This window comes from Alligator mississippiensis, chromosome 6 (genome assembly GCF_030867095.1).
Source record: "Alligator mississippiensis isolate rAllMis1 chromosome 6, rAllMis1, whole genome shotgun sequence".
Lineage (NCBI taxonomy): Eukaryota > Metazoa > Chordata > Crocodylia > Alligatoridae > Alligator > Alligator mississippiensis.
The window spans coordinates 8,548,155-8,562,323 of NC_081829.1; the positions used below are offsets into that span (position 1 = coordinate 8,548,155).

A 14,169-nucleotide genomic window follows, 5' to 3' on the forward strand; every position below is an offset into this window, starting at 1 on the left:
GAAAGGGAGAGGGTTAGAGGCAGCTAAATATACGGAGCACGCGGGAGACAGGGAGCAAGCGGGGAGGCCTTGGCACCGCCTGTGGAAAGAGCGCGCTGGAACAATGCAAAGACGGGCTCCCCCCTTGTGCGGGGCCCAGGGCGGTGGGGAGGGCAGGGCTGCTCTCTCTGCATCCGTGGCCTGGGTGGCTTTGCTAGGGCTTGGCCTCAGACCCCATCTCTCCCCCTCGGGAGCTGGGTTTTCTCGACGGCTCAGCTCCCCTGGAGGGACTCGTAGCCACGAGCAAACCCTCCCCCGTGTGTGGAGCATTCCAGGTTTCAACACGTGGCCTTAGTGTGGGACCCCAGGCCTTGCAAGAGGGGACACACTGGGGATTCCCACAGCAGAGGCTCAGCGAGGCCAGGCCCAAACCCCCAGACCAGGGCTCCCAAGGCCAATGGCCTGTGCGTGGTCTACCCGCTTGTGTGGGGCGGCGTGAGCAGGGAGTGGGACCTGGCTTGTGCCTCGGGCACTTGTGTGCAACTGTGCGGAGGAGAGACCACATGCCTGTGCTTGGGATCTTGGCCCTCGAGCAGCTAAAGGCACCTAGACTGCGCCCAGCCTGGCCCAGCAGCAAACAGGCTGGGCCAGTAACAAAAGGGTGTGAAACTGGCTCCGGAGTTAAGTGCTTGTTAAGCCAGGATGTGGGCATGAGCTGGAAGGCTTCTCAGCCCCCTCCTGCCCTGCCCAGCTCCAGCTCAGGGCTTTGGGAGGCCAGAAGCACGTGCAGAACGAGGGCCCGGGTGCTGTACCAGGTGCACTCCCCTCCGGGTGCTTGCCCTGCACCCATCCAGGCAGTCTGGGAAATGCTGCCCTGTGGCACAGCGAAATCCAGGCTCACCAAGGACTTGCCCTGGGCAAGGGCATCATGGCCACAGAAAAGAGGGTGGGGAGAGCTCAGCTCCCCCTGCCCGCAGCCCCCAGAGGTGCTGGCAGGATAGGGTCCAGGGGACACTGTGCTCCAGCCTGTGTCCATCTAGGAGACGGCAGCTGTGTGCCGGCGCCCAGCTCGGAGCATTCCCAGCTCCCCGCTGCTACAGGGGCTCCTGCGGCCTTGTGGCAAGTAGCCCCAGCATCTGCTTGACCCCAGCATCTTGCCTCTGCCAAGCAGCATCCGACTGTCCCTGCTGGTCGGTCCACAAGACAGAGCCAGGCAGCGTATGGCCAGCAGTGAATACACTCAGCTGCACTGGTCAAGTCTGAGTCAAACTGGAATTGTGGCTGCAGGAAGGGAGAGATGCTGGTTAGGGGAAAGTCCTTGAGGCTCTAATGAATTAGATGCCATTCCCATCCCCGACCATGGCATCTTTTAGCCTGCCGGGCCAGGGAAAGCTGGCCTGGGCAACCACAGCCCTTTCGGGGGGTAGGCAATGTCATGGGTGCCTGCCCCAGGCCTGGCAGCACAGCCAGAGCTTGCCCTTTCCATTAGGGTCAGGCTGCAAGCCTACCTCCTCCCCAGGGGCCAGGAAAGGCCTGGGGCGGTCAGTGGGATCTGGACCTCCTTTGGGGTGGGCATGAGCCTGATGGGGTTTTGCACTGGTGCCCCAGGCTGATCCCGGCAGCTCTTGGGGCTGGAACTGAAGGGAAGGACAGGAGACAGGGAACCAGGGCTGCAGGAAAGTTGATGGGTCTTTGGAGGTGAGAGCTGGCTGGAGGACTTGGATGAGCACCTGTGTGTGTGTGTCATAGGGCCTGCACTGTCAGCAGAGATTCTCCATGCAGTCCTGAGGTCAGGGCTTGTGTTTGTCATCATCCTTCTGTTCTGGGCCACTTGGCTTGGAAGGACTTTGGGGCAGGCACCGGCTGTGACCACGTGCGTCTATACAGGACCCAGCACATGGGGCCCTGCTTCCAGCTGCACTCTCTGAGCTCCATAATGCAAAAATGTTCCTCCAGCTGAGGTCTCCCTTGGGAGTCGTGGGCAGGGGTGCTCTGCTCCCCCCCCCCCCGGGCTGGGATTGCCTCCCATCAGCTCCCTGAGGCCTGGAAGCGAGGGGCAGGAATCAGACCTTGGGACCCGTCTGGGAGCCCAGGCACCACCTGAGGGCTCTGCAAAGCTGCCTGGTGCCCCATATGCACCCTGCCCTGATGGAGCAGCACTGCAGAGCCCAGCCCCCCGCCCCACCAAAACCCACTGCTTCCCAGGCCATCCTCACCTACATGGCCTTTCCATCCAGCCATGCTGCCTGGGACAGGGCTCCCTGCCGTGCAGCAGAGGCAGTGACCCCCCCAGGAGCAGGTGGATGTGCAATTAATGCAGCCTCCATAGGGGCAGACAGTGGCACCTGTGCCAGTCACAGGTGCTGGCTAAAACTACCGCGAGAATAGCATTCCCTTCAAAGCTGTCTCCTCGCATTAATGAGCAGGCTGTTAACCTCCATGGCCACCAAACTCATTATCAGGCACGCAGCTAGATTCCCCGCTGTCTGGCCAGACAGTGAGGTGCACCGGTGCCAGCACAGCCCCAAGGGGAGCAGGGCAGGCCTCAAACCCCACTGGGGAGCTGGACACCCCCGTTAAGCCCCGCATGACCCTGCTCAGGCCTGGCCAGGCACTGGGAGAGGGTCATAGCGGTCAGCCTGGGGCTCCTGTTTCTTTAAAGCGAGAAATGGCAGCAGATGGAGCCCAGAGAGCTGAGCAGGGACTAATCACAAGAGGGAAGGCAGCAAAGAAACCCTGCTGCCTCGGCAGAGACCTGCCCATTAGAGGGAAGGGCATCCCTGCACCGGTCAGGAGATCTCTGCCTGGGGGAGCTGGCTGCAAGGGAATAGGCAGCGAAGGAAATAGGCCAGTAGGGCAGAGCCTGGCACAGGGCAGCTGCTGAAGCAGCAGTCATCAGCTGCCCTGGCAACCAGCCTTCAGGGTTTAACGAGAAACCCCTGGGGGCTGGAGCACCAGGGGATGGGAAGGGGCAGGGCGTAAGTGGTATATAAGCCTAGGGTCTGAGCCAGGTCAGGTAGCCTGTCCCAGCAATCTGGGGAGTGAAGAGCTTGTAGGTGCAGACTGCAGGAAGAGGCTCTGCTGGCTCCTGGATCCCCTAAGGAGGCAGGTGAGGCACTGGAGGCTTGCTGTTGGGGGGTAACCAGGGCAGGGGGAGGCATGACTGCTCCGGCCGTAAGCTACTGGTCATGTTTGGACCCAGCACGGGTTGAGTTTGTGTTACAGCCACTGGGTTTATTTCCGTGTTACGGTTCAGACTGGCAGCTTGGGTTTGGGGATATTGGGGGCTGATGGAGGTCTCAATGGAGCTTGTGGGCGCAAGCGGGGCTTGATCCCTACCATGGGCTTGGGGCTTGAGCCTTCTAGGGTGGTAGCCTGTGGAAGGGCTGTAGCCAAGTGCGGCTCGAACCAGAGCGACCCAAAGTAGGCTTCCCCGGAGCAGGGTGGAGACAGGGTTGGAGCCCAGACAGAGCCAGAGCAGGCTCAGTGCCCAGAGCATAGCAGAGATGGAGACTAGGCTAGGGGGCCCAGCGCCCAAACTGGGGTGGAGACAGGACTAGGGGACCCAGACGGAGTCAAAGCAGGTTCAGCACTCGGAGCAGGTCAGAGACGAAGCCAGGGGGCCCAGGACTGAAGTAATCAAGATAAGAGCTGGTGCCCAGAGGTCATTTCCAGCATGGTGGGCCCCCAGCTAGAGCAAAGGGGTGGAGGTCGTACAGTAACACCTGTGAGGCATGGACATGGCTGTAGTGGAGGTTGGAGTCCATGAATGGCCCTTAAGGCTACAGGTACCCTGGGGGGACACAGATGTGTCAGGAGGGTCTGCTTAGTCTGAGAGGCAGAACCAAGCACAGAAGAACTGGGGCTTGCTCTAGGACCCGTAGGCAGCCTCCCTTTCAATCAAACGAATATCAAGGCATGGCAGGCACATGAGAAGGGGAAGGCACCCTACAGCTAGAGCAGGGCAAAGGACCATGTAATGCCCCTGAAGCTTGAACTTGCAACACGATTCAAGGCCTGTTGCCCTAGGCACTGCCTCCCAGGGCCCTCCTGCGGAGAGCTTGGAGCAGGAGCAGAGACCAGGGCGAGTAGGATGAAACGGCCCTGGAACAGGAGACTGCAAAGAAGAGGCTCAATCGCTGCCAAACACCCCGGTGAGCAGAGCTGCCAGCAGCGCTCCCTCTGCTCGCTGGGGGCGGGGAGCTGAGCACTTGGAAAACTCCAGCCCTTTGTGAGGCAAAGGAAGGGGGGAGGAGGTGTGCGGGGATGGGGCACCTTGGCAAACTGCTCCCTTTGTGTACTGGGAGGAACTGGAAGAGCTTTCTTATGTCACAGGGGCTGAGCTCCTTGCTCGGGTGGCCAGGGCCAGCATGTGTATTAGTCCTGGCTGCTGTTTCCAGAACAGCTTCCCAACGGGGGCTCTCCAAGCATGATGTGGAAGTGGGCGTCTTTACCCCAGAGGGGAAACGGCGGCAGGGAAGCTGTGACCTGCACAAAATCAGACTTGAGAGCAGGCTCCATCCCCAGACTCCTGGCCTCTCTCATCCCTCAGCTGCCCCTGGGGCAGGATGGGACTCTCCCCTCCAGCTGAGTCCCTGGGCTCTGTCCAGTCTGACTGGTGACATCTCTTTAGCAACGAGGCTCCTGTGACCCCAGGGCTAGGAAGACCTGATTTGTATATGGGTCAGAGTTGGGGCTGGCTGAGCAGGAGAGCAGGCACTTCTGTCAGATTGGGGAAACCGAGGCACAGAGAGGTGAAGGGACTTGCCAGGAGCACTCAGGGCTAGTGCTCAGTCCCAGCACCGTGCTCTGGAAGAGGCAGTGCTGTCTGGTGAACAAGCAGGGGAGCCCATGGCAGCAGCAGGATGGGGTCCCAGGCAGCGAGCTCGGCCTCTCCCCACTCCAGCTGGGGCGGGAGAGGACAGAGAGCAGTCTTGCGACTCAGTTTCCCTGGAGTCCTAGGCAGCGTTTACTACAGGAGCGGGCAATTTAATGAGTTTTGGTGTTTTTTCTCGAGCCATCTTTCTCCCCTCCCCTGGGGCTGGCAGGAGGGCCTAGTATTCCTGGCTGATGGCAGAAATGTCCCTGGGAGTCCCTAGCGGAGCTCATGAACACCTGCATCCATGCTCAGCAGCCATGGGGCTCACCAAGCCGGCAGAGGCAGCGTTGCACTGTGTCCCACCAGCCCACTGCCCTCCCCACCCCACCCAAAAGGGAGTTCCCCAGGCTGAAGCCAGCACCCGTAGCCCCAACACTGCCTGGCCTCCTGCCTCTTTGCAGGGACCGAGAGGTACTCCCCATAGTGCCTCCTTGCTTGATGCGCCCTTTGTGTCTGCATCGATCTGGCTCAGACAGATTTCTGGGGTCCATGTGGCTCCTCCCTGGCCAGCGAGGGGTCCCCCAGGCTCTGGGCATTTTGCAAAGCTTCTGGCTGTCTGCATCCTGGTAGCACCTAGGAGCCCTGGGCCCCGGGCAGGATTGCTGCATGACCGAACTGGAGCAGCTGTGGCCTTGAGAGCTCCCACCCAGGGGAGTTTACTGGGGTTCCCCAAGTTGCGGAGAGAGCCCAGGTCCATGGCAGGGGGCTTGGCTGGCTGCAGTTCATGCCTCAGTATTTGAGGTGCTCCCTACCCAAGGGGAGGGCAGCTTGCAGATTGCGGCCCAGCCGGAAACAACTGGGAGCTGAGCCAGAGCCCTTCAAGGAAGGGGTTTTGCACATCTCCCTGTCATGGGCTTGACCCTTCCTATTTACCCAGCACAGAGGTACTGTTGTGCCCCTCTGTCCTGGCATCATGCCCCTGAGCACCAGCTTCCTCCAGTCCCCACGGCAAAGCAGGCTCCCCCTCTGCTTTGGCCCTGAACCCAGGAGCTGGCAGGTGCATTCAGCCTTCATGCAGGTCGTGGGATTTAGGAGCTCTGTGTCCTGCACCGAGTCGAGCCCATGCACTCTCTAATGGTGAGCTCTGCCAAGCAGACGAGGGCAGGCGCTTGGGGTGGAGCTCTTCTTCCAGATGTCCGGGCAGGCAGCCGGGTGCCCAGGTCCTGAAACACGGCACCATGGGGACTGTGGCTGGGGCAGTCCCTTCCTCTCTGTGCCTCAGTTTCCCCAGCAGTGAAACATGACAACTGCCTCCGAGACAGGTATCGAAGGGCTTAAATAATTAATAAGCAGCAGGTTGCTCTCAGCCTCGCAGGCTCCACACAAGCCCGGAGATAAAACCCTTTATCTTTCCCTGAAGTGTTTTGTCAGCTAATAGATGACTCTGATCACCCTCCTGCTTCCTCCCCCACTATCTTGAGGTCTCTGTCAAACCAGCTGCCAGGAACAATGAGGGAATTAGGGCTGGGAAGGCTGCGGCTCTGCCAGGGGCTGGGGCGCCAAAGGGAATCCTGCCAACACGGCTGTGCTTTTCAGGGATGGGTCATGCCTGCTCCCTACCTGTACCTCCTATTTCCCCCAGTCAATCCAGGTGAGGACACCCAGGCACAGGCCCTTGAGACAATGGCTGCCTGAACTGAGGTAGCACTTGCAGTTGTGGGCAAGATCTTGCCGCGCCAGGCGCTGTACAAATGCACACCAGACAGGGCCTGCTCCATAGGGTGAACCGCTGCACCCCAAGACCTGTTCCAGGTAAGAGGATGTTGGAGCCGGGGGGAGCATGCAGAAGCTTTGCTAACCTGGTACTGCCCGGCCATCCAGGCAGGCCAGCATAAGGCAGGTGGGTGGCAACTTACCCCTGCAGCTTTGCAGTGAGGTGCAGAAGCCAGGCAGCATTTGCTGTGGCCGGCACCGATTTCTGCCTCTGCTGAAATGCTGTTGAGAGCCCTTGGAGTATGGGGTTCCCTGGAGGTATGTGCCCCTTCTGTGACTCAGTGCTGCCCTAGCCCCTCTGGTGCCATGGCCAAATGCTTTCTGCCCAGAGTGGCTCTATTCAAGGACCCAGCACAGGCAGGAACCAAGGGAATGACTGTAGCCCCAACTTTCATTCAAAGTTGGTGGCTGAGTGTGGCTGATGCTGGGCAGTGAAGAAGCCGGTGCTTGCTGCTACCCATGCTTCACATGGCCTGTAGAGTCCAGAACCCTGCTCTCATCTCCCTTGATGCTGCACCTCCATGGAGAGAGGGGACCTGGGAGAGATGGCACCGCAGCAATTGAACAAGCACAGAAATTCCTGGGCTTTTTAAGCAGCTTAAACTAGAAGGAAGCAGAAAACATGCTGACAGGCCTCTGCAGCGTGAGCTGTGCCCAGGTCACTGCAGCATGGCACTTGTTTCCGGTGTGGCTGGCAGTGGTGGGAGGGCATGTCTGGAAGAGAGGGGCAGCCCAGAAGGTGACTTCACCCTGCCTGTCAAAACCTCCTTGTCCCATTGTGTTACAGGCCCTCTTGGTTGCGGTGGCGCTAAAACACTTGCTCAGCTGACAGCCGGGCAGCCTTTCTTAATGTCCTTCAAGGACTCTGCTAATTAATGAACGCTCCTCAGCTTCATTAGGAGGTGCTGACATCCCGAGCACAGTGCTGTTTGCTGAAGCTCAATCCCTGAAGCTTCAGCAATTTTGCTTTCCAGTGAAATCAATAGCCCACATTTGCATCTCCTCTGGCTTCCTCAGGAGCAGCCCTCACAGCAGACTCACTCAGAGGCCCTTTCCCCTCCTCCCTGACCAGCCTCTGAAATGTTAACTGTCAGGGCTTTTCTGCCAGGGACTGCAGCAGCCCTTAGCACTGGTTGCTGGCAGCATGGAGAGATGGCAGACTCTGTGGCAAGAGATTGGACCACCTTGAGCCCTCCTTTGGGGCACAGCAATGGAGCTCCCTCCAAGGGACCCATCCCACAGCGGCAGGGTGCATGGTCCTAGCTTATGTTGCGAGAAACCAGAACTTAAAGTAGTTGTGAGGCCTCTTGGTCAAGGAAGCTTTCATGATAGCAGGGCTGACACTTGTCACCCAACAGCAGGGCTAGAGAGATCATTATTGCAGCTCCTTGAACTTAGACACTGGCACAAATACTGCCGTAGGAATATCTGATCTACTAACGCAGCCCATGGAGCACTGCACTGTGGACCTGAAGCCACTTCGGCTAATACACAGTTTGCACACTCCAGCGTAGGCTGCTCCCTTGCATGCCCAGCGGCCTCTGTTCTCCAGGGGGAGCTGGGCTGCAGCAAGTTTGGGCTGCTTCAGTCAAGCTCAGGGCAAGCGGTAAACATGGCCTGCTCTGGGCAGGCCCGTGGCAGCTCCAGGGTGCAATATGGTGATTGTGAACCAGGATGTAGCAGGGTGCTACTTAATATCAGCACTGCTAGGTGTGGAAAAACACCAATGCATGACTCACAAAATTAAACCCAGATATCTCAAATAGGATGTTCTTGACACCGTGGATTCCTGAGCTGCCTTGGGCTTCCTGAGTTTGCTGCAACAAAAGAAGTGTTCTGGTATTTTTCCATAGTCAAGAAACAAGTGAAGAGCTGGCACTTTCCCTGGGGTGACAGGAGTCTCACAAGGTTAAGAACCACTGGTCTAGTACTTTGTGGGATCTGTAGTTTCCAGGCACAGAAGTGGGAGCAGATGCTCTCCAGCATGGGATGGGTCTGCACTGGAAGGAAGGAAGGAAGGATCTGATTCCCTTTAAACCCTCCCTGAAATGCATCCAGCGAGAAACCAGAGAGAGATTAGCAGCAGCAAAACAACTTCCCCTTTTATTTGCAAGAAATGTGTGTGAAATCATTTTCCAGTCTTGATCCAAGTAACACTGCAATCAACAACCATCATTAAATCAAAGCTTGGACAGGTCGGGCAGCCCCCAGTGCGCAAAAGAACAAAGGGAAATTAAGAGCAAACTGTTTGAAACTGGATCCCAGCATTGCACGAGATCATGGGCTTTGCCTCAAACATTGTTACAGGAAAAGAAAAACAACCAAGTGTGTCTGGAGTCCATTTATAATCGCAGAGCGAGGGAAAACAAAATCCAGTTAGGCTGATGGTTCGTTCGAACAGCTGTCTCAGCTTTTAACTTCCACACTTGGGGAACTTGTAGCCAGCATCTCTAATTGTGAAATCATAATGCATAGCCATGCAGAAAACTTCTCATTGCAAGGTCAAGCTAGGATCAGGGTGCTTAGGTAACAAATGAGCAGTGATATTAATAATACACTGGGGGAAGGTGGGATTTTAGACTGATGTGTTGTTTGACACCACCTACCTCAGAGGAAGAGCTTCTCTAAGGTGGGCTGGGCCTGTTTGGAAGCAGATGCCCTGACACCTGTGAGCTGATGCCTACACTGAAGTTTCTATCTGCCAGGGGGTTTTTACTCCTCCCGTCCCTTGGCTCTATATTAGCTTTTGTGAGATTTCAGACTGGTTTCTGAGGCACTGGCTGTGCTCATTAGTGCAGTGAGGGCATGCGTTTCTTTGTGAGGGGGAAATTTAGAGGCCCAGAGGGCAAGATCTGAAGAGCACAGTGGAGCCAGGTGGGAGAGCAGGGAGCACCGCACAGCTGAGCAGCACCAGCGGTGAACAAATGCGGGCGCTGCGTCACCAACCTGCCCCGGGGATGACAAACGACTACCGAGTTGGGAAGCTGTCCTAGCAACGCTGCTCGGCAAGGAGCGCGCAGAGTGCCAGAGCCTGCTGCAAAACTCAGGTCTCCTCCAGGCAAGGCAGGAAACAGCTCTTCTGTCTACAGCGGAGCCGTCAGCTGACTACAGCACTTCCAGGGACATGTTTGTTTCCCCACCGGGAACTAGGAGGAAGGGAGAAAACCGTCAGCTAAACAGAGGCGCTATCAGGCAAGTGCGGTGCAGGGTTTAATTGTTCCCCTCCGTATCAGAGCCAAGGCCGGCTCAAAAGCGCATGGTGCAGCTGCTGTGAGGGGTACTGATCTCTGCAGCAAAGCATGCAGAAGAGCTTCCCCGCTGCAAGCAGCCTGCCTGTACTGCAGAGGACTGCCCCAGGCTGGGAGAGGAGCAAGGCTACCACCCGGGCCTTAAAAGTGGGAATAATTAATGGGATGCAGCAGCCTAAGAGAATCTCAGGCATGACCCTGCTTTGAGCACCCAGCTGACGTGCGACTTCAGTCCCACCCTTTTTTAGCTCTGGGTCAGTCTTGCACACAGAGAAAGGGGAGACTCTCTGCCTAAGGAGAACAGTGCAACTAAGAGACCTATGACTTCAGTTTATCTAGTCTCTGATGCTGCTGGCAACAAAAAGATCTCAGATAAGGGTAATTGTTAACTAGACTCTTCCTTTAAGACCTCCCACCCAGACCATCCTGGTGCCATGGGTTCCCTGTGGGTGGTCGGGGAAGGAATGATTTCAGGACAAGGGCAGCATGGAGACAGCACCCATTGAGGGACCCCCACATGCAAGCAGGATGGGCAAGCAGGACGTCCCCGCACCACAGGGAGGAGTGCGACAGGTCCTGCAGGCACAGTCAGAGACCCCAAACCCCGTGGCTGGCAGTCCACGGAGCAGAGCACCGTCCTCTCATTAGGCACCTAGCCCTAAGGAATCCAGCACTGGGACCTAAAGAAAACATCTGACTGCAGAGGAAACAGTGTTGGTAGGAGACGTGACTACATTCAGGGCAGGGACAGTCCATCAAATTAGTGAGTTTAATCTTCATCTCGTTTAACACAAGTCAGTAGTGCAGCAACATAAATACAACTCTGGCGTTTAAAGCCTCTTGCTGGTCAGACCCAAAGCCAATGAAACAAGCTTCTGATTTTGAACTAGAACACAAAGAAAAGGCAATAAACTAGCCTCCCCTCCCTGAAGGAGTGGCAGCATCCTCCACTCCCCAGGAGAAGGGAAATGTGCCCAGACAGCAGCACAGGCGGACAAGGGTTAGGGAAGGCGTGGGGGCCAGCACGGACACGCCACTTTTCCACCTCACATGCTGCTTGGCTCTAAGGGGCAGGTCTTGGCTGGGCACTCTCACGGCAGGCCTGCAGCTGCCCTGGCTGCCCACAGAGGTTTGGACAAGGACCCGAGCGCTCCCATTTCGAGCCACTGATGGATCTGCAGTGCTCTCTCCCCAGCAGCCAGCCCAAAGGATGAAGCTGCTGGGAGCACACGGGACTAGTTAAGGCCGCACAAAGGGCTGTGGAGGGGACCAGCCAGCAGGGACTGGAGGCAGAAACCCATACGTGGCTCTAAGTGCAAGAGTTGAGATGCAGTGTGCAGCACCTCACGCTGTGGGAGAGGGGTTAAGGATCTGTGGAGCGTGGAGGCGGCGGGCAGTGTCTCAGGGCCTGGGGGGGCCCCATACTAGGTGCTTGGCCTCCCCTTCACAAGCAATCCCCAGGGTCTGCTAGGAAGCAGAGCCGGCCGGACACACGAGGCCGCAGCCAGCACCACAGCTGCAGGAGGCAGGGCGCATCCTCACGCCAGGCTCTCCATGCTTGAGGAGGTGCCACGGCATCTCCGTTCCCAGTGAAAGGACTAACAATAAATTAAAGCAATTACAAAACCCAAACAGCTCCTCTCCTAGCAGTATGCAGGCACAGTGGAAACATGGTGCTTCCCTTCCCTCCCACTCCCAAAGCTGGGCAGTGGGATAGGCCAGGGGAACACTTAAAAGAACGGTGCTTAAGTAGCTGGGAGTGGTAAGGGGGTCAGGGCAGGGAGAGAGAGAGCCTTTTTTTGCAGCTTAGCTGGCACATGAACCAATTTGTCAGAAACAAATCAGTGCACCAGTGCCAGACGCTGCCCCAACAGGCACTTCCCCCCACAGCCCTGACCCTCCTCCTGAGAGGAGACCTCCCTCGGCAAGCAGGGCGGGAGTCTGCGGCTGCCTGAGGGGGGCAGGGTGGGGGCCGCGCTTTCACAGCTGCTGGAAGTGGTTCTGTCCCACGGGCTCCACGTGCCAGGCCCGCCCCTGCTGCCCGGCAGTCCCCGTTTCACAGTTTCCTGCTACTTCCTTCACTTTCCCTTGAAGTCCGAATTCAAATACGAGTGGTTCTAGTCACACGAAAAGGAACCCAGAAAACAGGTCCTTTCTGGGCAGTAAGTTAGCAGCTTTGTCCTAAGAGGATCCAGCTGGTCTCCGAAGGCCCCCAAGGGTTGGGGAGCAGAGCAGCCTTCCCTTGCCTCGCGACTCTTAACAGAAGGGTCCCCCAGGCTGGGCTATAGGATTTCTTCCCTCTGGTTCTTGGGCTTGGGCAGCACCTGTCCGTTCCGCAAGGAGCCGTTCTGGCTGCGGAGCAGCTTCCCTTTCTCCCTGTCTGGCCACGTGAAGATGGCCTCGTCGCTGTCCAGCTCCGACTCAGAGTGCATGAGGCTGGTGTTGAGGACCTGAGCTTTCTGTCGGCCGCCTTTAAAAGAAGCCAGAGAGAATCCAAGGTTAGAAACTGCTTTGTGTCTCACTGGATCATGCTCCCCTTAACAGCAGAAACAAGCCCACAGTCTGGCTCCAAGCTGACAACAGGCTGGTACCTTAACCGAGTCTCACAGGTCTATCACCCATGCCTTCCACTGGCCGCCACGGTGGGGTGACAAGCCCTGAACTCATTCCCGGCACCAGGGCTGAAGAGGCTGCAGAGATGTTAACTGACAGGCCAGGCCCTGCAGCAAGGGGGATCTTGGGGCCAAACCACTCTGTTCTTTGTAGAGGTTTTGTGTAGACAGCGCCTACCTCTGCCGGGCAGAGACTGCAGTAAGGACTATGCGAATGAGTGAGTAGGAAGAACAGCAAGAGGAAGCCAGTGTTATTTTATCATCACTGCTTCTCCTCCTGGTCTACAGGAAGAAAGATAAATTAGTGGGCTGAATTTAGATTAACGCCCAAGGACGGGGAGAAAGATGTTTACTGATACTGTCGATAGAGGAAATGTTTAGATTTCAGCTTTTCCTTAACGGAGAACTGCGACTCCGGTCGGTATTGACTGGGATGCTTCCCTATGTTGCTCTGGGTGAGGAGACTGCTTCTTCGGATGTCTGCTAGCCAAGGTGGAAATCAAGTTACCCATGGAAAGCAAGGATTTGAGGCACACTTGCCGGTGAAACAAAAGCCCTTTGTGTTGGAGAGGTCCACTGGGGCTGGGTGAGAGAGGGGGGAATCAGGCAGGGCTCTGGGTGTTCAGGGAGCAAAAAAATACCCCCTTTTCTTCAAGGGTATCCGAAGAAGTGCTTGCAAGCTGCATGACTCCCAGGGGAATCAGCCAAGCAGCAGTGTTGCTGCAATGCCCTCCAATGCTGTCATAAGGCACTGCTCACTTTGCTGGAACTCCATTAAATCCGATAACACTACGATACGCAATTACTTTTAACTAGCAAACAAGGATTAAGGACCATTTTCCATGCACTGTTAGAACCACCCCTCCCCTTAACATACATGGCTGGATCACAGTCTTATTAGTACCAACTGCTTTAAGAGTTGAAATATTTCTCAGTATTTGGAGAGCACATGTCTGATTTCCCAAGGTCCTCCTTCTGCCTGGCCATGTTCAGAAGAGATTATGCTTGGTACCAGTGTCAGAATCTCCATCCTTGGAAGATTTTTAAAAGGATGCTGGTCAGACACTTGGTTGGGATGGTTTAGTCAAGGATGATCCTGCTTTGAGTAGGGGGCTGGACTAGATAATCTTGTGAAGTCCCTTCCAGACCTACTTTCCTATGAATCTTATACAGTAAAAACATAACAGCATTTCTAGACCATGTCTGGTCTAAGGGGTGGAGAAGGGAGGGAAATGCTGGCCAAGGACACTGGGACAAACACCTGCCTGCAAGAGGTGGCAAATGGAGTCTGTCTATGACAAAGCATGTACATCTTGGGCTTTAAGAGGTCTTGTACCCCAGATGGGCTTTAGCTGCCTGGGTAAGCTGAAGAGCTGTACCAGCACAGCAAACTTTCAAGCCCCGAGTTCCAAAGGTCCAGCTGCTTTATTGTTTTTTGCTTAGGCCCCTGGCCTCCCAGAGACTGACAACTCACTGTGACAGCCTCTTCATATCCTGCCCCACTACTAGGTGTCCACAACTAACTTCAGGACTATGCTGGGAGTCTACATCAAATGGGAATATTCAGCCTAATGATCTGGGCAGAGGAAAGAGAACTGTGGAGCATGCTTCCAGATTCAGTCACGCAGACAGTGCCCTGGAGAAAAGCCAGACTCTACATTTCCTTTTCCCAGCCACACCACTACCATGCTGATGTCTCCATGCTGGGCTCCAGCTAAGAAGTTTAATACCAGCAATG

General features: G+C 56.3%; 1 protein-coding gene across 1 annotated transcript in view; it reads right to left on the reverse strand.

The window, feature by feature from the left end:
• Window positions 1–8,647: 8,647 nt before the first annotated feature.
• The window catches only part of KIAA0319L (KIAA0319 like), a 52,492-nt gene continuing 46,970 nt past the window's right edge, over window positions 8,648–14,169 (reverse strand). Inside the window, exon 21 of the mRNA XM_014605072.3 lies at window positions 8,648–12,289. Within this exon, the coding sequence (XP_014460558.1) occupies window positions 12,102–12,289 (188 nt within the window). The 3' untranslated portion in view covers window positions 8,648–12,101. The remainder of the gene's footprint in view (window positions 12,290–14,169) is intronic.